At 37.4% G+C, this 26,007-nt stretch overlaps 1 protein-coding gene across 3 annotated transcripts in view; it reads left to right on the forward strand.

The window, feature by feature from the left end:
- Nucleotides 1–26,007, forward strand: part of TEX10 (testis expressed 10) — a 56,245-nt gene that overhangs the window by 15,661 nt on the left and 14,577 nt on the right. For all 3 annotated transcript variants that reach the window (XM_014842224.3, XM_014842229.3, XM_070519128.1), the window contains exons 6-11: nt 4,016–4,254; nt 5,217–5,352; nt 6,763–6,938; nt 8,457–8,634; nt 13,860–13,948; nt 15,532–15,665. In XM_014842224.3, coding sequence (XP_014697710.2) covers nt 4,016–4,254; nt 5,217–5,352; nt 6,763–6,938; nt 8,457–8,634; nt 13,860–13,948; nt 15,532–15,665 — 952 coding nt within the window. The remainder of the gene's footprint in view (nt 1–4,015; nt 4,255–5,216; nt 5,353–6,762; nt 6,939–8,456; nt 8,635–13,859; nt 13,949–15,531; nt 15,666–26,007) is intronic.

The following is a 26,007-nucleotide window of genomic DNA, read 5'->3' on the forward strand; positions in this document are numbered from 1 at the left end:
GTTGGATGTATTGTATATAGCAAGTTTTCCTAACTAGTTTAAATAAGGACTCCATTAAAGATCCAGAATCTGGAATTCTTAAGGACAGTTAGCACTTTGGGAGAATCTTATGATAAAGGAACAGAACAAATTTGGTTGAGGGTGGGAGGAAAGCTTTCTGGGGTTTCCTATAAGCAGTAGATCATTGTTGCTATCATAAGACAGCTGATTACGGTTAGCTAGCTTACTCCCATGCCATTTATCTAAGGCTGTTTCTCAAAGTGTGGTCTGTGACTCCTGGGGTGCATGAGGTCAGAACTGTTTTCACAATTATATTAAAACATTATTTGCCCTTTTCATTGTTCTGACATTTGCATTGGTGGTACAAAAGCAATAGTGGGTAAAGCTGTTGGTATGTTGGCATGAATTAAGGCAGTGGCAACAAACTGTACTAGTAGACATTGTATTCACCACCGTGGGCTCATGGTTTTAAAGAACAAGCCAGTTTCACTTAAAAATGTCCTTAATGAAGCAGTAAAAATTACTAATTATTATTAGTTATTAAGTCACAACCCTTGGCAACACGTATTCCTAATATTCTGTGTGATGAAATGGGAAGTGTGCATAAAGTATTTCAGCTGCATACGAAAAGAATGATGATTGTCTCAAGGAAAACACTTGTATGATTATCCTACTTGTGAGTATTTTCCTGTGATGGATACGAGTTTAACTTGAAAGAATGACTAACAGACAAACCATTCAAGCTTAGGTATTTGGCAGACATTTTCTCAAAAATGAACAAAGTGAGCCTATCAATTGCAGGAAAACAACTGATAGTATTTGTGCCAGAAATCAAATTTGAGCTTTCAAGCTAAAATTAATATTGTAGGGAACTCGTATCCACCTGAGTTCTATCCATATATTTCCTGCTTTTTTCCATCTTCTTTTTTTTTATATATCTCTGTCCATCCATCTGGGATCATTTAGAATCTCCTGGAGTTTTTTTTTTGTATAAAAATATTATTTCTCCTTCATTTCTAAAGAATGTTTTAGAATAGTACTCTAGGCTTGACAGTTTTCTTCTTGGAACACACTGACAGTAACTCTTTACTCTCTCCTGGTGTCCTTTGCCATGTAAGAAATCAGCTCTGAGTCTGTTGGTATTTTGAAAGTTACCTGGTTTTTTTCCCTAAAATTTTTCTCCTTGTCCTTCGTTTCCTGCAGTTGCATAACGATGTATCCAGGTGTGGTTTTCTTTTTTATTTATTCTCCTTGGGATTCAGTGGACTTATTAAATCTGAGATCTTAAATCTTGAATGAAATGTCTTTAAACAGATTTGAAACAATTCTCATCTTTTAAAAAATTGCTGCAGTCCCATTTCTCTCCTTTAAAGACTCAAATGTATGGTCAACTTAATTATTGAATCTTCTACCTATTTCTCTTGTCTTTATCTCATACCTTCCAGGTTTTAGTTCTTTAGTTTTGTTCAATTGTGATCGAACACAAATCTTTTGAATTTGTTTTCTATTTCTTGGTTCTAGAATTTCTGTCTGGTTGTTCCAGCACCATTTGTTAAAAAGACTATGCTTTCTCCATTGAATTGCTTTTGCTCCTTTGTCAAACATCATCAGTTGACTATATTTTTCTGGGTCTGTTTTGGAGCTCTTTGTTCCATTAACCTATGTGTGTCTGTTCTTTCACGCTGCCTTGATTACTGTAGCTGTACGGTAAGTCTTGAAATTGGGTAGAATGAGTCCTCCAACTTTCTTGCGTTGGGTATTCTAGGTCCTCTGCCTTTCCGTATAACTTTAGCATCAATTTGTTGATAACTATGAGATAGCTTGCTGGGATTTTGATCGGAATTGTGTTGAATCTATAGATCTAATTGGGAAGAATTGTTTCTTAAACCACTGGGATGATGCAAAACTGGGATTAGGCTTTATCTAAGAGTTGTTTTTACTTCTGGTTCATATTTACCCTGGAAGAGAAACCTTAAAGGGTCCAGCTGGTAGTAGGATAATATGAAGTCCCCACATGTGGCAGGCCCTGGGCTTTAGCTTTTCCCTGTGAGGCCACTAAAAGGTTACTTCAGTTTGGGGAGCTTTTTCTTTGGAATTGGCATTTGTCCTCAGGACTAAGACTTGGGTCCTGAGATCTTGCTTTTTCCTAGATTTGGGGGTCTAGTAAGTGTTTAAATTGGAGTTTCCCCAGCAGCCTGCCTCCCTCATAGAATTTATGGTTGGTATATTTAGTTTTTAAAATTTTGCATAAGTTATTGGAGGAGCAGAATGAATTCTCCCAAGTTTGCAACGTCCATTGAGACCTTCCAGACAGTAATGGATTATGCTGCTTGAGATAAACTTACCGTAGATCGTAGATCTTGGAAAGCTCTACCTGTGGTGAAGAAGTGTTGCAGTTGAGTTTTTGTGTGGTCTAGTTAGTGTAAAATGTGCCTTGGGTTTGGGCGCTGAGCGGTTTGGCAAAGAACCTAGTAGTAATTTTAGATATGTGATGTTGACTGTTAGTCATCTGTCCTAGTTTTCATTCTTTCCTTTGTTAATGATAGAATTCTCAGTTTGTAGCTGGGCATATGATTGCATGAAATAAAAACTAGATTTTCCAGCTTCTTTTGCAGCTAGGAGTGGTCATGAGGGTAATTTGTATAAAATAGCTCAGACCTCCTCCCTCCATTGTCAGACTTGCATATGGAGCTGTCTGTTGGCCATGTCTTCCTGGATTTATAGCAGAGATACTTCAAGCTGAACATATCAAAGTAGAATTTATTTTCTGGATCTCTGCTCCTCCTCTCTGCTATATCACTTCCATTTACCCATTCACCAGTGCGAGAACCCTTGATTCCTCCAATCCCTGGCATCCCAAAATTCACATATATGTGTGCAAGTAAGCAACTTCCAATCCAGCTGATTCTTATTCTCCCTAGGAAAATATCCCCTCTTCTCCCAGTCCATAAGAACATTGACCTTGGTTCTTGCCTGTTGTCTCTTGCCTGGATTGCTGTGATACCCATACGACTGCTTCTTTGTTTATAGTTTTGTAACTCTCGTTTTTCTTTTTTCCATCCACAGAATCATCCATCTGGAAAAAGTTTTCTACCATGTTACTCCTTAGCCTCCAGCTCTTTGTAATCTGGTCCCATTTTACCTTTCTAGGCTCATTTGTCATTCCTAGCCCTGCATTTGATGCTCTGATGACATCGAATTTCCTTTATTTCCTTTCCTGTGTATTTGTGGTTCCTCACTACTGTCTTTGCTCATGCCTAATCCACGATTAACCTTTTCCTTTAAAATTGCTTAGTTTGAGATATGTTTTATTTTAATCAACTTTACGTTTTTCTTAACATGCAATAAGTAAGTTCTGCTGTTGGCTATACATACCATAGTCTGAAATGAGTATTTATATTCTAAGTTGCAAAATTTCTTTTTGTTGAGGTATTCTCTTTGAGGTTTTTTGAAATTTATTTCAAGCTTGGAAAGAAATGTGTTTTATTTGTCTAAGAAAAACTGATTTTAATATGCGACTCATAAAATTAAGTCATTTCAGAACAGTGCTTATCTGGACCAGTCTCCTTATTTCCCACGTAAGGGAATTGTGGCTAGGAGAAATTAGTGATTCTAAGTCATGATTAGTTAGAAGCAGAGTCAAGATCTACTGTGACCGCCATGCAAACATAAGTGTCTGCTTTACAAAAAAGTCTTCAAATATGTTGAGGTTTTCAAGTCTTCTTATGTCCAAATTACTTCTAAGATTACCAAGCAATGTTACAACGGCCTTTACTTTTTGTGTGGAATAGTAACTTGTGTAGTGAACTAATCAGTATATACTCTAATTCGTGTCTTAATAATCTTGATCCCATAATGAATGTTTTATGTACAAAACAGTGGCCTACCTACCTGTCTTGGTAATTTATTCTAGAAGGAAATACTTCTTGACCCCTTGATTATTTTTAAGTATTCTAAGTGGAGAAGGCTTGGTGGGTATAACACTTTATTGATGTGTGTTTCTGTTTGTTTTTAGCATCAAGCATTGCACAATTTTCTCCAATAATGTAGATCATCTCTTACTGAATTTAACACTGTCTGATATCATGGTGTCCCTGGCAAATGCCTCAACTTTGCAAAAGGATTCCAATTGGATAGAAATGATAAGGAAATTTGTGACAGAGACCCTTGAAGATGGCTCTAGGCTAAATAGTAAGCAGCTGAACAGATTGCTTGGGGTAGCGTGGAGGTTAATACAGATACAGCCAAACAGAGGTAGGTGATGCTGCTTTGTCCTTATTTAAGAGAAGAGCTCTTACATGTGCTATTTAGGGTCTAGCTTTGAATTGATGACTTTCGAACATTGCATGTAGTCAGGTTACTTACTTTCAAGCCATAAAAGCTAGCATAATTATAAAGCACTATGTACTTGAAATCGTTTATGGCTCAGAGCATCCATTACTCAGTGGATAGGTCCACTCTGAAGCAAATTGGTAAGATTTCTAGTAAATTTACAGAATTGGAGTAAAAGGAGGTAGGTATTATTAAAAAGAAATTCCATCAAGCCTACTGATGAAGAAATACCTTCTGGTCTAGTTTGACTAGAAATTGAGAGCTTTTTCCTTTGATCTGTATAGAATGAATCCTGCCTATTTTCTTTTCTTCTTTTTTAATTAAGGAAGATTAGCCCCGAGCTAACATCCGTGCCCATCTTCCTCTACTTTATATTTATATGTGGTACGCCTACCACAGCATGGTTTGCCAAGCGGTGCCATGTCTGCACCCAGGATCTGAACTGGTGAACCTGGGGCCACCCAAGTGGAACGTGCGCACTTAACCGCTGCACCACCGGGCCGGCCCCCTGCCTGTTTTTTTTGCCTTTCTTCTAGCTTGAAGTTATCTCACATTAAGTCAGTTTTTAGTGTGACTTACTAATTGTTTGCATTCAAAAACAAATCTTTCCTGTTTGGTTCCCATCTTGTTTGTCCACCTTTCTTATCCTAATTTTTGTCACCCCTACCTAGGTGTGTTGTTCCTTAGGAAAATCTATAGTGTAATCGCTGGTTGGTTTGACTTTTATCTTAGGCCATTGCTGTTATAGAACTTTGATGGTTCTCGTCAGTTTGTGGCTAAGTTCTGCTTTGTCATAGGAACAAAGTAAAGTACTTCTGTGCTTTTAGAGGAATTTAGGGAAGAAACATCTTTGATTCATATGAGCTGTTTTCTCTCTGTTTTAGAAGCTACGGAGTCTCTTATCAGGGCAGTCTATACATTGTATCAGCAGAGAGGCCTTCTCCTTCCCGTTCGGACTTTGTTACTGAAGTTTTTCAGTAAAATCTATCAGAAAGAAGAACTGAGATCTTACAGAGTAAGGTAAAGTTTCATTTGTTATTTTGTCTTTCTTTTTCTTGCCAACTTATATTGTAGTCTGTTTATTAGGGTGATTAAATCTTTGCTCTCTTTATCCTGTTTGGTTGCCTTTAAGAAAAGATATAAAATTTTATGAAGAAACATACATAATACTGCCAGTAATCTTTATACAGTCATGTGCCACATAACGTGTCAGTCAACACTGGACTGCGTGTACAATGGTGGTCCCATAAGATATAGCCTACATAGAGTGTGTAGTGGGCTGTACCATCTGGGTTTGTGTAAGCGCGCTCTGATGTTTGCACGGTGACGAATCACCTAACGACGCATTTCTCAGAATGGATCCCCATTGTTAAGCAACGTGTGACCATACCCATGACTGAACGGATAAAAGTCTCCCTGAGCATATATTTCCACTTGTCCACTTATAGCTAAAGAGTAGTTGGAACAACCTAAAGCAGCCTCAGTCTTTTCTTTTGCTTCCCATAAGAATTATGGCGGTTGAACCACTGTGCCCTCAGTGACATACTGGAGCATGTGGTGTGAGAATGAGGGCAATAGAAGATGAGAAAGCTTCTGGTTTGGTGCTGTCAGGTGAGCTAGACATCACAAAGAGTAGAAATAAGGAATTGACTTTTTGAGATGGTGAGTTTGAGGTTTATTTGAGACAGTCAGGAAGAGATGTTTGGGGACAAGATAGAGATTTAGGATACCTCAGCATACATAGGTAGTTTTGGAACATACTTGAGTCTTTACTGTAAGCCAGGTACTTTTCATCATTTATCTCAGTAATTCTCATGCTGCTACTATGAGGTGTAGATAGTGTTAATCCCATTTTACAGAAGGAAACTGAAGCTTAGGTTAAGTTAGTGTCATGCAACTAATAATGACAATGATAATAATGTTCAGGTCTGTCTGAAATAAAGGTCATGCCCAAATCACTAAGCTCTTAGGGAGCAGTGAAAGTGATTGCTGTTACCTGAGTAACGAGACATCAGAGCTTTAGCAAGTATACTAAAGAACTAAACGCAAGTTCGAAGCATTTATTGTGGGGGCACCCTATACTGAATGCATTGGTGAGTTAATATAGTATGATAATTAACGCTAATTAGGATAAATCCTACAAAAGAGTTGAGTAGTATATGTATTCTTTAAGATAAAAATACGATTTAGGTAGTACCCCAAATTACGTGAACTTTTTAATTTAGTAGGTTAGACCTGGAAAATGCTACAGCTGAATAAGTGATGCTGGCAGTCTTGTAGGCTCTCAGATGTTTAAATGAGTAAATGTGTTATTGGTAGATGATTTGTCACTTTGTGTTGTATTTAAGTTGAAAAAATTGTTTTGTTTAAATTTATTTCCCTTGTGTTTGAAAATTACGCTTTATTTTATTCTTCCTCGGCCGTTCTTAGATATCGTAGTAAAGTGCTATCCCGTTGGCTGGCTGGTTTACCATTGCAACTTGCTCACCTTGGCTCCCGAAACCCTGAGCTCTCAACACAGCTTATTGATATCATCCATACTGCTGCAGCACGAGCAAATAAAGAACTACTAAAAAGTTTACAGGCTACTGCTCTCCGAATCTATGGTAAGAGTTTAACTGCGTAGGTATCCGTTGGTCTACCTCAGTTTAGGAAAGAAGTTTCTGAGGGAAGCTCTTTAGGTTTGCCTTTCCTTTAAACTATTATAAATTAGTTATACCTTGGTTAGATTGCCAAAACAAAAGATCAAACAGTAAATTTATTTTCAATAGTAAGTATTATTTATTAGAATAGTTTTAGAAAGTTAATGGTTGTAGGTGCTTCTTGCATTCTTACATTGTGTTTTAGGGGCCAGCCTGGTGGCGTAGTGGTTAAGTTCACACGTTTCGCTTTGGCGGCCTGGGGTTCACAGGTTCAGATCTCCACTGTGGACCTGTGCACCACCTGTCAAGTGATGCTGTAGCAGGTGTCCCACATATAAAAAAAATAGGAAGATCGGCACAGATGTTAGCTCAGGGCTAATCTTTCTCAAAAAAAAGAAAAGAAACTTTCTTGTAAACCACCTGATATTCACAAATTCAAAACTGATCAAGTATTTTTAAAAAATTCCTTTGAAGCTTTATTGGCAAATTATTTAATCATAATGGATATCTTCTATGATTTCCATATATTAATACTTCTTTATTCGTCCCTTGAACTGTTTCATATTTTAGGCAAAAATATTAATAAAAGCATATTGGGATATATACATATATAGTTTATATTTATTGAGATATAATTCACATACCATAAAATTTGCCATTTCACCATGTACAATTCCATGATTTTTAACATATTCCCAAAGTTGTGCAGTTATCACCATTATCTAATTCCGGAATATTTTTATCACTTCAAAAAGAAACTCCACATTTGTAGTCCCTCCCAATCCCTCCTTCCCAGCTCCTGGCAACCACTAATTTATCTGCCTATTCTGGACATTCCTTATAAATGGAATTATATAATACGGAGCCTTTTGAGTCTGGCTTCCTTCACTTAGCATACTGCTTTCATGATTCATCCCTGTTGTGGCATGTATCAGAACTTTATTTCTTTTTATTGCTGAGTGGTATTCCATTGTATGGATATACCCTTTATATTTATCCATTAACTAGGTAACGGACATTTGATTTGTTTCTACCTTTTGTGGGTTATATTTTTAAATATGTATTTTTCAGTATTGTTTGTATGTAGGGGTGTGTATGTGTGTATCAACAGGTCTTTTGCCTTAAATTAGGTTGATATTGTAATTGTACTTGTCACTGTTTTAGCAAAAGTGCTTGTTTTTTACTGTTTTGCTTTGTGTCCAATCCCTTTACCCCATCAAAGTTCTTATTTTAAACAAGACACTTGGATGTTATGAAATTATTACAGTGTTAAATAAATATGTCTTTAAATAACGATTATGTTCAGTGATTTACTTTAGAAAATAGCTTAAGCCACACATATGTGCTGTATGATAAAATTTTTTTTTTCATGTCATTGATATACTGAATTCAGCATAACATGGTGAAAATAATCACTGGTTTTTTAATCTCTGGATCATATATCTTCTATCGTTGAGTTTATATGTCTGCCTACCTCACTAGATCCACAAGAAGGCACGGTGGTGGTTCTCCCAGCAGAGTCTCAGCAGCGTTTGGTCCAGCTTGTATATTTTCTACCCAGTCTGCCTGCTGATTTGCTTTCTCGGTTAAGTCGTTGCTGTATTATGGGAAGACTCAGTTCAAGTTTGGCTGCCACGCTTATCGGGATACTGCACATGAGGTAGCATGCTCAAGTGAGCTGTATTTTAAGTGTATAATCTTTTCCCCACCCCTTTTACTAGCAGTTCACGAATGGCAGAAGGCCTCTAAAGTCATATACCACTACTGCATTTGCTCTTACTGCGGTAGGTAAAACTGTTGATATTGCTAGGTAGCATGTGTTCACTAGAGTAAGACCGTTTCACGTTACTTGTTTAGTGATCTGTATAGATTGATTGAAATAGTGGTTGAAATTATCAAAAGCATGTAGTAAGGGTTCAATGGCAGATGAGAGTACTGTGCTTAAAACCTTTTGGGTTATGGAATTGCGATTCAGACCTTCCTTTCACGGAGCTGGTGAAATGTATGTTTGTGGACTCGTACAGGAATCACTTGAAATCTTTTTTGTGTGTGTGGTAAAATATACAAACGTAACATAAAAGTTACCATTTTAACGAGCTTTAAGTGTACAGTTAAAACTGTGCAGTGGCATTAAGTACAGTCACCTTGTTGTGCAACCTGTACCACTATCCATCTCCAGAACTTTTCATCATCCCAAAGGAAACTCTGTAACCATTAAACGGTAACTCTTCATTCCTCCCTCCCTCAGCCCCTGGAAACCACTACTCTATCTCTGTGATTTTGACTATTCTAGGTACCCTCATATAAGTGCACTCATATAGTTGTCATTTTTTTTTTTTGAGGAAGATTAGCCCTGAGCTAACTACTGCCAGCCCTCCTCTTTTTGCTGAGGAAGCCTGGCCCTGAGCTAACATCCGTGCCCATCTTCTTCTACTTTATATCTGGGACCCCTAACACAGTATGGCGTGCCAAGTGGTGCCGTGTCCGCACCTGGGATCCGAACCAGCGAGCCCCGGGCCGCCGAGAAGCGGAATGTGCGAACTTAACCGCTGCGCCCCTGGGCCGGCCCATATAGTTGTCTTTTTGTGTCTTTCTCATTTTACTCAGCATAACTCTTCAAGGTTCATCCATGATGTAGCATGTGTCAGAATTTCTTCCTTTTTAAGGTGCAATAATGGTCCATTGTATATACTGTATTTTGTTTATCTGTTAATCTGTTGATGGACACTTGGTTGTTCCCACCTCTTGGCTATTGTGAATATGATATGAACTTTGGTGTACAAATATCTGTTTGAGTCCTTGCTTTTAATTCTTTTGGCTGTATACTCAGAATTGGAATTACTGGGTCATAGATAATTCTCTCTTTAAGTTTTCGAGGAACTGCCATACTGTTTTCCACAGTGGCTGCACCATTTTTCTCTGAAAGGTCTTATAACTAATAGTGTTTCAATATTGCGAGTGTTCAGAGTTTCCTCAAACATCTCATGTTGTATTATCAGGTGTAGTACTTTAGTATTCAGCAGTATTTATCACTCATTGTGGCTAAGGGGCAGGGTTTGATGGTTTTAGGCAGAAATCGAAATCTGGGCTGTAGCTGAAAAGTTTAAAGACTGGCTTCCTTGTGACTTCTTGTACAGATACCCAAGCCCCGTTAAACAGGAGTAGCTCGCTTTATTAGTAGACTTTCTTTAGCTTTGTTTGCCAGTCACTTCATACCAGTGTAGGACGTATGTTTGAATCTAGTCACCCAAAGTATGCTTCATAACTGGTGATAAGCTTTTAGCAGAATAGAGCTGTTTGCAGCCTGTTGTTTTATATGTGAAAATTCGAGGTTTATTTCTTATGTGTGCATGTATGTTAGAGACTTGGTCTTATTTTTAAGTATTTTTTTAATTATATGAATATACTATAATTTATTTATTGTCAGTATTTTTTTTTAAATTTCAGGTGTACATCATTATATGTCAATTTCTGTGTGGATTACATCATGTTCACCACCCAAAGACTAATTACAATCCATCCTCACACACGTGACTTATCACCCCTTTCCCCTCCCCTTCCCCCTCTGGTAACCATCAATCCAATCTCTGTCTCTGTCTGCTGTTTTTTCTGTCTTCTACTTATGAGTGAGATCATGTGATAATTTGACTTTCTCCCTTCTCCCTCTGACTTGTTTCGCTTAGCATAATACCCTCAAGGTCCATCCATGTTGTCACAAATGGCCAGATTTCATCCTTTAAGTGTTTTAAACATTTTTTAGTTTCCCATGTTTTTCTTTCTTAGAAATTTAAAACAAAACAAAACCTTTTGTGGGCGCTGGCCCAGTGGTGTAGTGGTTAAGTTCACGTGCTCCGCTTCAGCAGCCTGGGGTTTGCAGGTTCAGATCCTGGGTGTGGAGCTACACACTGCTCATCAAGCCATGCTGTGGTGGCATCCCATGTGTAAAATGAGGAAGATTGGCACAGATGTTAGCTCAGGGCCACTCTTCTCAAGCAAAAAGGGGAAGATTGGCTATAGTTGTTAGCTCAGGCCAATCTTCTTCACCAAAAACAAAACAAAATAAAACAAAACACCAACCTATGCTTTGTCTAGTGTAAGCAATTATTTAATGCTAGGCCTTTAATTAAATGTTATTTCTTTTTCTGTAACTTAAGTGGTCTTGTGTTTATTAACTTCCAGTAGAGGGCACTCTGTTACTTTGATATAACTCTTATAGAAGATCTGTTTTAACATTCTGTTAAAATCACATTTTGAACACTTGAATCTGATTCTGTTTGGAAGCTATATTAAATATCTTTTTCAGCATCAGTTATGATTCGCTTGTGCTCAATAACTTGTCAGAGATGTTTTCAAAGGTATTTTTTTCTTCCGTTTTGTTTTTTTAAACATGTAACAGAAATGCAACAGGTTCTTTTTGGTTTTTTTTAATGCTTTTTGGTGAGGAAGATTGGCCCTGAGCTAACATCTGTTGCCGGTCTTGCCCTTTTTTTTTCCCCTCTCCCCAGAGCCCCAGTACACAGTTGTACATCCTAGTTGTAAGTCGTTCTAGTTCTTCTATGTGGGACGCCGCCACAGCATGGCCTGATGAGTGGTGTGTGGGTTGCGCCCAGGATCTGAACCGGTGAACCCCGTGCTGCTGAAGCAGAGCACGTGAACTTAACCACTATGCCACTGGGCCGGCCCCTACTTTTTTTCTTTTTGTGGAGATTTGTGGTGAGCATTAAGAAAATATGTTAATTTACAAATAATGATAGTAGGGGTTCATAATAAGTAAAAGCAGATTGTCATTGTAGGTAAAAGTTCAAGTTAAATTTTGCTTTTTAGTATTTGCACAGTTTGAGTAGACTTCTCTCTAGATGTATTGTTCTCATTCAAACTAATCTCTCCTTTAAAAGATACAAAATTAGGACTTTTCAGCTTTCTTAGGCCATGGCATCATTCTGTCACTTTTCCTAGATTCAGAATTTAAGAAGAGTGTTTGATTCCTTCAGACGTACGCTGAATTGTTTCATATCTTTGGTTTTCTCTTCACAATATCTCCTTCTCTCCTTGACCATGAATATAAACTAGCCAATTTTTTCATTATCTCCCACCTGTGCTGTTAGAATAGCCTTGCGTCTCACTCTCATCTGTCTTGTGACTGTTGTCAGATTAATTTTCCTGAAATACGCCTTTAGTCGTTTCTCATTTTTGTCTGTTACATTACTTGGTCTGTGGTATCAAGTTCAGTTCAGGTTTTGTAGTTCTGACGCCCTGTGTCTCTGTCAGAAAGAGTTTATATCTAAGAGCAGGATACTACCACAGGATCTCAGTTTGTTCCCATCAGCTAAAACTGTTGGTGGTCATTTTATCTTTTAAAGAGTGTACTTAGAGTTGCTGCCTCTGCCTTTCTAACCAGCCGCTGAGACGTTTTTAGAGTGGACTTTTCCCCCATACCATTCTATTTGTGTTTTTCTGCTGGCCTTTGCTCAGTCCTTATCCTTCCTGCCCCTGTTTACAGCTGGATTACATTTGTAAGATATAAATGTGGAAAGGTAATCTACACTGTTAGATAAAAATCCCTGAGAAGGGAGAAAGTCTTGAGCTAAAAAATTTGGCTTGCGTTTTAAGTAGGATGACTATGTGACCTGGTCTGTCAGGAGCAGTTGCAGTTTACTTCTTTTGTCCTGCCATCATTAGTAATATCCCCTTTTCCTCTCAGAAGTATTCTGGCTTGGGCAGTATAGAGGATCATCCTAGTTTTAAGGACAGTGTGATGTATTGTCACTTGTCCAAAATAGATTCTTAAATGGATTTGCTACCCCTTTTAGCCACTGGATGGCACAGTTGATTCCTGTTTTCACTGGGTTCAAGAGGATGTTCCATTTGTTTTCTAAAGACCATTTTGTACTCCTTTCCATTGAGCTCCTCTGGCTTTTTATAACCTCTTAGCTTGTGATATTCCCTCCATAGCCCTTTGCTTATTGTGGGACTGATACTCAGAAGGGTGTTTCCATTATTTTAACTACCCAAATTTTAAGAATATTAATAAATATTAATACAGTTATTTTAATGGTAAAAAATTAAGTGCTTCTAGTTTAATTAGAAAAACCTAATTTTGTCTTAGATTTGTTCAGATAGCTCTGATAAAAATTTGCAGTCTCAGCCTGTTGGATCTGATGATTTTCAGCCTTTTTTGCTGTATTTGTGGTTGACATTTGCTCTCTTCCGTCTTATACCTTGAGGAGACTTTTTAAAGGAGTCACTGGAAACTGATGTCATGGCAGGAACCAGATAATCCTCATTTAATGAGCAGCTGCTTTACATTTAGCTATTCCCTTGAGTCCTCCACCAGTGCTTTAGCGGCGCTGTTGTGAAGTAGGCCTAGTTACAGCTTTGCAAAGTATAGGAACACAGAGTTATCTTAGAGCGGCTTTAAATGGAAGTATTCTTTGCCTAATTAAGATACTTTTGTTTAGTTAAGGAAGCTGGAGCTTGTGTAAACTTAACTCAGTAAGCAATGTAAGACTATAAAAGTGAAGTAGTAAATATATATCAACTGAACCTACTAGTGAAAAGCAAAACTTCATCCTGGCTCCTTGGAGACTGATTTTCAAAGGCATGGAAATTTTCTAAGTTATACCATATATGTGGACCAGTTATACTTTTTTTCCCCCCAATTACACTTTTTAATAAAACTTTACATAAATAATATGTTAGAAGTTCAGTTTTCCATATTATGGTACTTGGGCCCTTACATATAAAATTAGTGCATACTATGGATTTTGTTTAAGCCATTAAATCAGACCTGTTTTCAATAAAGAAAAATGGTTATATTCTGTGCTATTTTTCTTGAGTCTTCAAGTTGGTCACTTCTGGTAATAGTTCTCCCATTGTTTATTATAGATCATCATTTTCTGGATGGAAGTATTCAGTTAAAGACTGGTTGATGAGTGATGTGGACTATTTCAGCTTCTTATTTTCAACACTTACAGGTAACCACATTCACCTGTCAAGCTGAGGAGAGGGAAAAACCTAGTATGAAAATTCTCCTAAGATTTACTGTCTTATCTGCTTGGTTTCAAGTTTTGAAGATGATAAATAATTTGTCTATCTTGAATGATTTTTATTGATTAACAAGTGGAAATCTTTGAAGAAATATTTATACCCTACATTGTCAGGGTCTTGAGGCGGGGAGATGCAGGATTCATGTTTAAATCTCTCATAGTACAAGTACAGCTCGGGAATTGTTTGAATATTACGTGATTATATTTTCATTTTTTCTTACTCTTGTTTCTCAGCTTTATTCTTATCTTTGTTTGCAGTGAATTGGACATACTTGACTCTTTTGCAGATAGACAGAGAAAGCCCCATTCCATACTTAAAAAAATTGATGAACAGAATATTCGTTTTAAACATTTAAAATGTTCAACTTGATAGGAAGAGCATGAGATTTGGATTAGCTATTTTCTATATTCCATTTGTCCTCAAAGCAAAATTAGTAATGTGAGTCTAGAAATGCTGTAAGTTAGATGTATAAGTATTATTACTGTTGTTTTAAATGATCGTACTATTTCAGCATTTCTGTTTTATACCTGGATGATGAAGATGCGATTCTTTGAAATCTTCTGAAGACTTGAAATTAGAAGACTTAATATGTTAAGTCAGAGTCCAAAAAGAACTTACAGCTTCTGATAATGAGCTGAATCTAGCAAAATAAATATTATATGAAAGATAAATGTAGACTCCTACACGTTTACTTGATAGTTTTCCATATACACATTTGAAATAGAGGTGGGGGCTTTATGTTTTAATAATAGTACCTGTCAAAAGGCTTAGTGGTTTTAGAAAGCTCATTAGGAGTCAGTAGTGTGTTTTGGCTCTCAGACTAACCCGTGACTCTTTAGGCCGTGTTCATGGAAATAGAGTGATCTGAACATGAAAGCAGATAGCTAGAGTCCGACCACATCCCTGGTATTCTGACCATTCTGAGAGCTGTCTTTCAGGAGGGACCTTGGCAACCTGTCTGTAATTCAGGCCAACCGTAGTAGGGGTGGTAAGAGAATCAGAAATTTTGTTGTATAAGGTGTAGTGGAAGGAACTACACCTGTATTGTCAAAAAAGAAAAAACGACTTATGAGGGATAGGGTAGTTTAAAAATATTTGAAAGGCTATTATGTAAGAGAATAAAGAGTGCGGTATATGTATGAAGGAGTATATTGTTTTATTTGCTTGCTTTTTTAAACCTACTCTTAGTTGGAAAGATTATGCCTTTCACATTTTTTTCAGTAAAATAGTAAAGCCCCCAATATAAGGGGTAAAATCTGTTTCTTATTGTATTATAGATTGGGTCACATCACATCTTTTGTGTATATAATTATGAATTTTACTGCCTCCATTGCTAGCAATTCATTTTTTTAGATGCTACATGAAATGCAGAAATTCAGAGAAAACAAGGTAGCTTAAAGAAGAATTAAACTTGAAGATACTTGTCATCTCTGTTTTAAAAAAATTATGAAGACTGTCACTTGCTTTGTGATTTATTTTTTTAAATTGGCTTTCTTTGTACCCTAATTAGGGTTTTCAAAAGAGGAGTTGACTTGGCTTCAGAGCCTTCGAGGAGTTCCTCATGTCATCCAGACAGAGCTTTCCCCTGTGCTTCTTTATCTTACGGACTTGGATCAATTTTTACACCATTGGGATGTAACAGAGGTAATAGTGCATTTAAAAAGAAACTCATGATTATTAAAATTCAGCTCATCAACTATCACTAGTTACTATATATTAGGATTGCCTTGAATGAGATATACTTAGAGATACACTATCCATGTTCTGAAAGTACTTATGGTCTTAGATGGATGTTTCTAAAAGAGGAAGGTTTTTCAGTATAAGTTATACCAATAGAATAAAGGAGCAATTTGAATGATAAAGACATTTATTTTCTTTTATCTAGCATAGGATAGATAGACATAGGATAGGTCCATCTATGGAAAAGAGGAAAGGCTTCATGGAAAAGGAAGAATTGCTTAGGTATTGAAAGGTGAATAAGACTTAAGTAGGATTTGGTATCCTTGAAGGTGGCTTTTTAAAAAAAAAAATGCAGAAAAGATTATTCATCAGTTCCTTTGGTTTTAAGTATTAATACGTACTTTATTACAGTTAAACTTAAAACCCTAATTTTTCCTTGAGTTTTAATGTTCAATTTAAAATCTTATTTTTTAAGGGGCCAGCCCAGTGGTGCAGCAGTTAAGTTTGCACATTCTACTTTGGTGGCCCAGAGTTTGCTGGTTTAGATCCTGAGTGCAGGCCTATACACCACTTATCAAGCCATGCTGTGGCAGGCATCCCACATATAAAGTAGAGGAAGATGGGTGTGGATGTTAGCTCAGGGCCACTCTTCCTCGGCAAAAAGAGGAGGATTGGTGGTGGATGTTAGCTCAGGGCTAATGTTCCTCAAAAAAAAAAATTACGGGAGGGAGGAGGGCAAAAGGGGTGATTAGGCACACGTGTGGTGATGGATTGTAATTAGTCTTTGGGTGGTGAACATGATGTAATCTACCCAGAATTTGAAATATATTACATACATCTGAAAGTTATATAATGTTATAATCCATTGTCACTGATATAAAAACAAAAATTAAAATTAAAAAATAAAATAAAATTGTATTCCTTGAATCAACCTGGAAAATAAAAAATAACTGCCTGGAAAAAAATCTTATTTTTTAGATAAATATAGTAAATTTAAGCGGTCATTTTCAAAGGGGACTTTGGTTGTATTTTATTCCTTTTAAACTTAAAATTTTAAACCATTTATAGCTTTTAATATGTTCATTATTTGTCAAGTAGTTCAGTTTTCTGACAAACCTTTACAAATGTTAAAATAAATCTTAAATATCTAATAAACTTAGAATTATGATAAATCTTAATATTATTCCAAACTATGAGCATGGAACATCTTTCCATTTCTTTGTATCTTCTTTGGTTTTTTTCAAGAGTGTTTTACACTTTTCGGTATACAGGTCTTTCACCTCTTTGGTTACATATATTCCTAGATATTTTATTCTTTTTGTTGTGATTGTAATTGGGATTGTATTCTTAGTTTCTCTTTCTGCTATTTTGGTATTAGTGTAAGGGAACACAACTGATTTTTGTATGTTGATTTTGTACCCTGAAACATTACTGTGTCTGTTTATTATTTCCAGTAGTTTTTTGGTGGGTTCTTTTTGGTTTTCTATGTATAAAATCATGTCATCTACAAATAGTAACAATTTTACTTCTTCCTTTCCAATTTGGATCCCTTTTATTTCTTTTTCCTGCCTGATTGCTCTGGCTAGGACTTCAAATACTATGTTAAATAAGAGTAGCAAAAGTGGGCATCCTTGTCTTGTTCCTGCACTTAGATCGATGGCTTTCAGTTTTTAATCATTGAGTATGATTTGCTGTGGGTTTGTCATATATGGCCTTTATTATGTTGAAGTATTCTTTTTCCATACCCATTTTATTCAGAGTTTTTATCATAATTAGATGCTGTATCTTGTCAAATACTTTCTCTGCATCTATTGAGATGATTTTGTGATTTTTATTCTTCATTTTGTTGATGTGGTGTATCACATTGATTAATTTGTGAGTGTTGAACCATCCCTGCATCCTTGAAATAAATCTCACTTGATCATGACATATGATCTTTTTAATGTATGGTTGTATTCAATTTGCTAGTATTTTGTTGTGGATTTTTGCCTCTATGTTTATCATTGTTAGAGGACTGAAATTTTCTTTTTTTGTGCTGTCCTCTCATTTTGGTATGAGGGTATTTGCCTTGTAGAATGAGTTAGGAATTTTCTCCTCCTCCTCAATTTTTTGTAGAGTTTGAGAAGGATAGATATTAAATCTCTGAATGTTTGGTAGAATTCACCAGGGAAGCTGTCTGGTCCTGGACTTTTTTGAGGGAGGAGGGGAGGATTTTCATTACTGTTTTGCTCTCTTTTCTAGTGATTGGTCTGTTCAGATTCTCTGTTTCTTCTTGATGGAGTTTTGGAAGTTTGTATGAGTCTAAGAATGTATCCATTTCTTCTAGATTATCCAGTTTGTTGGCTTACAGCTTTTTACAGTATTCTCTTATAATCCTTTGTATTTCTGTGGTGTCTGTTGTAATTTCTCCTTTTTTGTTTCTGATTTTATTTGAACCTTCTCTCTTTTTAATCTCTTTCGTTTATTTCCACTCTGATTTTTATTATTTCCTTCCTCCTACTGATTTTGGGCTTTGTTTGTTCTTTTCCTAGTTCCTTTAGGTGTATTGTTGGAGTGTTTGACATTTTTCTTGTTTTCTTTTTTTTCTTTTTGAGGAAGATTAGCCCTGAGCTAACATCCGCCACAAATCCTCCTCTTTTTGCTGAGTAAGATTGGCCCTGAGCTAACATCTCTGCCCATCTTCCTCTATTTTATATGTGGGACGCCTGCCACAGCGTGGTTTGATGAGCAGTTTGTAGGTCTGTGCCTGGGATCCAAACCAGTGAACCCCGGGCTGCCGAAGTGGAGGACGCAAATTTAACCGCTCACCACCAGGCTGGCCCTGAGATTTTTATTGTTTTTTGAGGTAGGCCTGTATTCCTATAAACTTCCCTCTTAGTACCATTTGTGCTGTATCCCATATATTTTGGTATGTCATATTTTCGTTTTAATTTGTCTCCAGGTATTTTTTATTTCTCCTTTGATTACTTTGTTGACCAAATAGTTGTTCAGTAGCATTTTGTTTAGTCTCCACATATTTGTGGCTTTTCTAGTTTTCTTCTTGTAGTTGATTTCTAGTTTCATACTGTGTGGTCAGAAAAGATCCTTGGTATTATTTCAGTTTTCTTAAACTTATTGAGACTTGTTTTGTGGCCTAATATGTGATCAATCCTGGAGAATGTTCTATGTGCATTTGAAAAGAATGTGTATTCTGCAGTTTTTGGATGGAATGTTCTGTATATATCTATTAAGTCCATCTGGTCTAATATGTCATTTAAGGCCAGTTTTTCCTTATTGATCTGCTGTTTGGATGGTCTATCCATTGATGTAAGTAGGGTGTTAGAGGCCCCTCCTACTACTGTTACTTTTCAATTTCTCCTTTTATGTCTGTTAATATTTACTTTATATATTTAAGTGCTCCTATGTTGGGTGCATAGATACAAGTGTTATATCCTCTTGTTGAATTTTTCCCTCTGTCATTATTTAATGACTTCTTTGTCTTTTGTTGGAGTTTTTGTTTTAAAGTCTGTTTTGTCTGGGATAAGTATTGCTACCCTAGGTTCCTTTTCATTTCCATTTGCATGGAGTGCTTTTTTCCATCCCTTCACTTGCAGTTTGTGAATCTTTAGGTTTGAAGTGTGTCTCTTGTATGCAGCATACATGTGGATTTTGTTTTTTTTAATCCATTCAGTGACCCTGTTTTTGATTGCAGCATTTAGTCAATTGATATTTAAAGTAGCTATTGATAAGTATCTACTTTTTGCCATTTTGTTCCTTTTTTTCCTGGATGTTTTTGTCATTCTCCTGTTTCTTTCTCTTCTCTTCCTTCTCTTGTGATTGGATGGCTTTCTTTAGTGTTATGTTTGGGTTCCTTTGTCTTTATTTTTTATGTATCTATTACAGGTTTTTGGTTTGTGATTACCATGAGGTTCATATATAATAACCTATCTAAATAGCAATGTATATTAAGCTGATGGTCTTTTAAGTTTGACCTCTTACTAAAAGCTCTACCCTTTTACTCCCCCAACCACATTTTATGTTTTTGGTATTTTACCTCTTTTTGTGTATCCCTTAACCTCTTGTCATGGAACTAGATAATTTTAGTGTTTTTGTCTTTTGACCTTCATGCTAGCGTTATAGGTGGTTGATCCCCTACCTTTAATGTATATTTCTGTAGCAGTGATTTTTTTTTTGATAATTTTTTTTTTTTTTTTTAAAGATTTTATTTTTTCCTTTTTCTCCCCAAAGCCCCTCCGGTACATAGTTGTATATTCTTCGTTGTGGGTCCTTCTAGTTGTGGTATGTGGGACGCTGCCTCAGCATGGTTTGATGAGCAGTGCCATGTCCGCGCCCAGGATTCGAACCAACGAAACACTGGGCTGCCTGCAGCGGAGTGCACGAACTTAACCACTCGACCACGGGGCCAGCCCCTTGATAATATTCTTATTCCTATTTGTGGTCTTTTGTTTTCCACTTAAATAAGTCCCTTTAACCTTTCTTGTAAGGCTGGTTTAGTAGTGACGAATTCCTTTAGTTTTTGCTCATCTGGAAAACTCTCTCTCTCCTTCCATTCTGAATGATTGCCTTGCCAATTAGAGTATTCTTGGCTGTAGGTCTTTTTCCTCTCAGCACTTGGAATATATCATGTCACTCCCTGCTATCCTGTAAGGTTTCTGCTGAGAAGTCAGCTGATAGCCTGGGGGGTTTCCTTTGTATGTAACTTTTTGCTTTTCTTTTGCAGCTTTTAGCATTCTCTGTTTATCTTTAATTCTTGACATTTTAATTATAATGTATCTTGATGTGGGCCTCTTTGGGTTCATCTTGTTTGGTGCTCCGTGTTTCCTGTACCTGGATGTCCATTTCCTTCCCCAGTTAGGGAAGTTTTTGGCTATTATTTCTTCAAATAAGTTCTCTGCCCCTTTGTCTCTCATCTCCTTCTGGGACACCTATAATACAGATTTAGTACACTTACTCTTGTCCCAGAGGTCCCTTAGACTGTCCTCTTTCTTTTTAATCCTTTTTTATTTTTTCTGTTTAGCTTGAGTGATTTCCTCTACTCTTTCATCCAGATTGCTGATCTATTCTGTGTCATATACTGTACTGTTGATTCCCTCTAGTGAATTTTTCATTTCCATTATACTTCAGTTCTGATTGGTTCTTTTTTATATTTTCCAAGTCTTTGTTAAAATTCTCATTGTGTTCATCTGTTCTTCTCCTAAGATCATTGAGCATCCTTATGACTAGTAGTTTTTACTGTTTATCAGGTAGATTGTTTATCTCTTTCATTTAGTTCTTTTTCTGAGGACTTGTCTTGTTCCCTTATTTGGAACGTATTCCTTTGTCTCCTCATTTTGCCTCCTTCTCTGTGCTTATCTCTGTATATTAGATAGATCAGCTATCGTTCCTGGTCTTGGATGTGTAGCCTTACATAAGAGATGCCTTATTGGGCCCAGCAGCATGCTCCCATCTTGTCACCTATGCCTAATGTTCCAGGAGTGTCCCATGAGGGCTGTGTGTGCCTTTCTCTTGTGGTGTGGTTGCTGTTGTTGCATTTGCATGGATAAGCTAGGCTGGCCCCTGGACCGGCTGGGTGTAAGGTGCAACAGCTGCTCTGGTCGCTGGTCACTTTATTGAGAAGGGCAAGTCCTGGCATGGCTGGCTGCAGGGTCTAATAGCAAACAGCTGCTCCTGTTTTGCTCTTAAGTGAGTCAGATCTGCAGTGTGGCTGGTTGCTGGGCTCAGGGGCTCACAATTACTGCAGCAAGGCTGTTGTGGCTTTCTTTTGAGTGGAGCAGACCTCTGACCAGGTCTAGCTATGCTGCCCTGTGGTATACAGCTGCCTCAGGCACAGTTGTTTCAGGCTTCGGAAGCTGGGGCGGATCCGCTGTGTTTGCAATGGCCTGTGGCACAAGTCTGCTGTGGGCCCACATGCCCTGCCACCTTGGGGCCCACACACCCAACCTATGTAGACCCACTCGCCTTGCTGCAGAGGTCCCACATGCTTCCCCCAGCCCTCCACAGGCTGACAAGTTGGCGTGCTGCTGGGTGGGGCCAGTCGTTGGGGCAGCTTGCCTGCCCTGGCTGCACTTGCTAGATTGCCTTAGGTGCTCTAGTGGGCAGGGCAGACCCTTGTGCTAACAAGCTAGAGGAATGAATCCAATGGGAGGTCGCCACTGTCTGTCAGCACGACTTAACTAGGTCACAATAATGGCATCCACCAGTATCTCAGCTCCTAGGGGCTGTGGGTCTAGCTCCACCTCCTGCCTCTCCAAGATGCACTCTGACTTAGTGAGTAAGTCCTTTTTACCCGTGAACAATGAATGCCCTTCTCTGTCTGGTGTTTTTGTGCTGGTTTCTGATTTGGGTGAATCTGTGTATGGGCCCTCTAAGAGCAGGAGAGCAGGCTTTTCTTTCTCTGAAGTTACGTAGCTTCCTGGGCACATTCCCAGTTGGTTTGCAAAGTTAGCACAGCCAGGTTTTATGGGATCTCACCTCAGTTGTGCTGATTCCAAGGACCGAGATGCCCACTCTGGAGCTCAGATCTCCCACTCTTTTGGGAAAAGCTCCAGTCTTTTGAGATCACCTGGCTGTGAAGCACTGATGCTGGGGTCTGGTTTTTTCCTCAGCAGAGCTGTATTTCTGCCTTTCCACCCCTGTCTGTGTTGTCCTTGTTGCAGGGGTTCTTTTCATCCAGTTTCCAGGTCTCTCTCAGAGGAAGTTGTCCCACAGGTAGCTGTAGGTTTGTTGTGTTTGCAGGAAAAGGTGAATTCAGTGTCTTCGTACAGCACCATCTTTCAAATTCTCTCCCTCAGGAATGAGAACTAAGTTTCCATCTGTTGGGGAGCTTGTTGGCAGACAGCACTCATCCATCAGGCTCCTTCCTAGGGGCAGCCCTCATCCAATGACTGGTTGATTTGGCTACAAAGGTTTGGCCCCTTGACCACAATTCAGGATAATGCAGATGAGTTAACTCAGCTGTTGTGAATTTATCACCGCCTAACTTACTCTGCCCAGTTCTGGTGTATATTACTCTATTTCTGTTATTTATTTCTTCAGTTTGTTTCCTTGCATTGAAAGGTGCTTGCCCAGTAAGAATGCAGTTGTGTCATTCCACGTAATTTTGGTTTGAACCTTTCTTGCAAATTCTGAGGTTATATGTTCTCTACTGGCTAATTTTTGTTTAATGATTCAGAAGGCCTCTGGCCAGGACCCTGACTCTGTTCTTTCCTCATAACTCCTATTTGCTAGGCTAAAGTCTATTTTTTTTTTTAACCTCTTTGTTCTCAACAGGGTAGTTTCTAGATTTAAGTTAAACTTCTGTTTTGTTGCTATACCACTTAATTTTATTCAACTGATCTGTTCACTTCTTTGATTCTGTTCTGAATATTCTTCATGTTCTTCCTATCTCTTAGGGGGGCTGTGGCCTTTGTCGATATTTAACAGTTTTCTCTCATGGCTTTGTTTGACTCTGATCCCAATGCTTAGGTCATGCCAAGGACATTTATCTTTTCTGTGTTACCCTAGTGTCTGGTACTGTATTTATATGTAGGTTCTCCAAAATTACTGGATTTTAATAAGTGAAAAAAAATAACGTGTTGGGTAACCAACCTAATCATTTAATATCTAGAATTTTACCTTATTCCATAGTACTTTTTATTCCATAGTCAATGAAGAGAGCTAAGAAAGGTAGACTGAGGTTAAGGCCTTAAATACTAGATTGAGGGGTTTGTGTTTGCCAACAGTAGTGAGAGTAGCTGTTTTAGAGGACAGACCATTTCTAATGTGTTTAAACTATCATGATGTATTGGAGAAAGTATTGTATGGGGATTGGTGGGCCCCAGGTTCCAGGCACAGATTTGCCAGTGTCTAGTTTGATAATTTGGACAACTCACATAACCTTTATCTGGTAATTTTAAGTTTTCATAAGCACATCATTTGTGTAAAGCCAAAATACAGTTATCATGAAAATGTGATCAGCTATATTTCTGAAGTGAATATTTGGCGAGGACATGTAATAAACTTCAAAGCTGCTGTCTTTGAAAAACTGACGTAAATTAGGAAAAATCTGAGAGTCCATTTTTTGTCTTTGAGGTTCATAAGCAAAGATTTCAATTTACTTTGGATAAACTTTGCTATTTTTAAGTTGGCCGTTTTGTGTGAAAGTATTTGAAACATACAGTTTTTGACATCCTTAGTGTAAAAATTTATTTTTCTAATTATTTCATTTGAGCACGTTATTAGTGAGTAGGATGGGATTGCTTAGTCCTGTTCCCTTAGTTGTTTTGTTACCATTTTATCCTCCTAGGCTGAAGTGATTTTTTAAAAATCAGACTTTTTTTGGATTAGGGATTATTCACAAAGTACAATTCAGAAGAACAGAAGGGTAATAGTAAAAAAATCTTCTCCGGTCCGATTCTCTCAGCCACCCGTTTTCCTTCCCCCGTTTCTAAACATAATCTTTCAGATATCTTCTGTGGCTTCACAAATGACTACATATATTTTTTCGTTTTGCCCCTCTTCTAGAAATAGCATACTCTCTACACTAACCTGGACCTTGCTGTTTTCACTTAGACCCTCTGTGATCGTTCCTTCTCAGCACTAAAGGGAGAGTTGCACGACCAGTGGCAACAGTAGTTAACAGGACAGCGATACCTTCCCCAGTGGAGGTTTCTATTCCAGGGCCAATGAAAGGTCTTAGGGTTAATGTTCATTGTCATTTATAAAATATTGAATGGTTGTAAAAGAATGTTTTTTAACATGGGTAAGCTCTGAAGAATAATAATAGGACATCCAGTTTAAGAAAGAGACCATTTTTCATTAGTTTTGAAACCTCTATCTGCCTTTCCCCTTTCCCTTTAGAGTAACACTTATATTGAGTTTTGTTTATCATACTCTTGCTTCTTTGTAGTTTTACCATATTAGCATGTAACTCCAAAGCATATTGTCTAGTTTTACATGGTATTGAGCTTTTTAAAAGTGAAAAAATCTTTTCAGTAATTTGCTTTTTACTCAGTGTACTCTCAGACATCTATGTGAATGTGCAAGCATTCTTTTTCATAGCTTTGTACTATTATTCCATTGTTGTAAGATACCGTGATTGATTCAGTTTTTTCATAGTTTGACTATTTTTAGCATTCCATTTTATCTCCACTTTGGCATATTAGCTGTACCTCTTTGTTTTATGTTTTTAAGTGTTTGCTCTTTAACACAGCCTACCTTCAAATGATACTGTAGCACTTCCTACCGTAAGGTAATGTGTAATGATGTGAAGTCATTCTTTGCTTTTCTGTAGATAATGTGTCTCTTTTTCTCTATATCCTTTTTTTCTACATGTTTTTAAGATTTTCCTTTTGTCACTTCTTTTCAGCAGTTTATGTTCATGCCTTGGTGTTTTTCTTAGCTTGATATTTGCTAAGTGTTTTATTAGGTTTGTAGTTTATTTGGGGAAAAATGTCAGCCATTATTCCTTCAAAAAATATTTTGGTCTCCTTCTTTGGGACTCCAACTACATGTGTGTTAGACGACTTGATGTTGTCTTGCAGGCCTTTGAAACTGTCTTTTGTTTTTTGGATTTTTTTTTTTTTTTTTACCTTTTTTCTGTTTTAGAAAGTATGCTGCGTATTCAAGTTCACTGATCTTTTCTGCAGGATACTATGTAATTGCTCCCTCTACACATGCATAGCCTCCTCCATTATCAACCTCCCCCTATTAGAGTGGTACATTTGTTACAATGAACGAATCTACATGATATAATCACCCAAAGTCTATAGTTTACATTGCGGTTCACTATTGGTGTTATGGTTCCTGCATATATTTTCATGGCTTCATAGCTCATTTCTTTTTAGCACTAAATAATATTCCATTGTCTGCATGTACCAGTTTATTTATCCATTCACCTACTGAAGGACATCTTGGTTGCTTCCAAGTTTTGGCAGTTATTGAATAAAGCTGCTACCAACATCCATGTCTAGGTTTTTGTGTGGACATAAGTTTTCAACTCCTTTGGGTAAATAACAAGGAGAGTGATTGCTGGATCATATGGTAAGAGTATGTTTAATTTTGTAAGAAATCCCCAAACTGTCTTGTAAAGTGGCTGTACCATTTTGCATTACCACCAGCAGTGAATGAGAGTTTCTGTTGTTCTCTGTCTTTGCCAGCATTTGGTGTTGTCAGTGTTCTAGATTTTGGCCATTCTAATAGGTGTGTAGTGGTATCTTACTATTGTTTTATTTTGCATCTCCCTGATAACATATATGTGGAGCATCTTTTTATATGCTTATTTGCCATATGTCTTATTTGATGAAGTGTCTGTTAGGGTCTTTGGCCC

This window comes from Equus asinus, chromosome 10 (genome assembly GCF_041296235.1).
Source record: "Equus asinus isolate D_3611 breed Donkey chromosome 10, EquAss-T2T_v2, whole genome shotgun sequence".
NCBI classification, from domain to species: domain Eukaryota; kingdom Metazoa; phylum Chordata; class Mammalia; order Perissodactyla; family Equidae; genus Equus; species Equus asinus.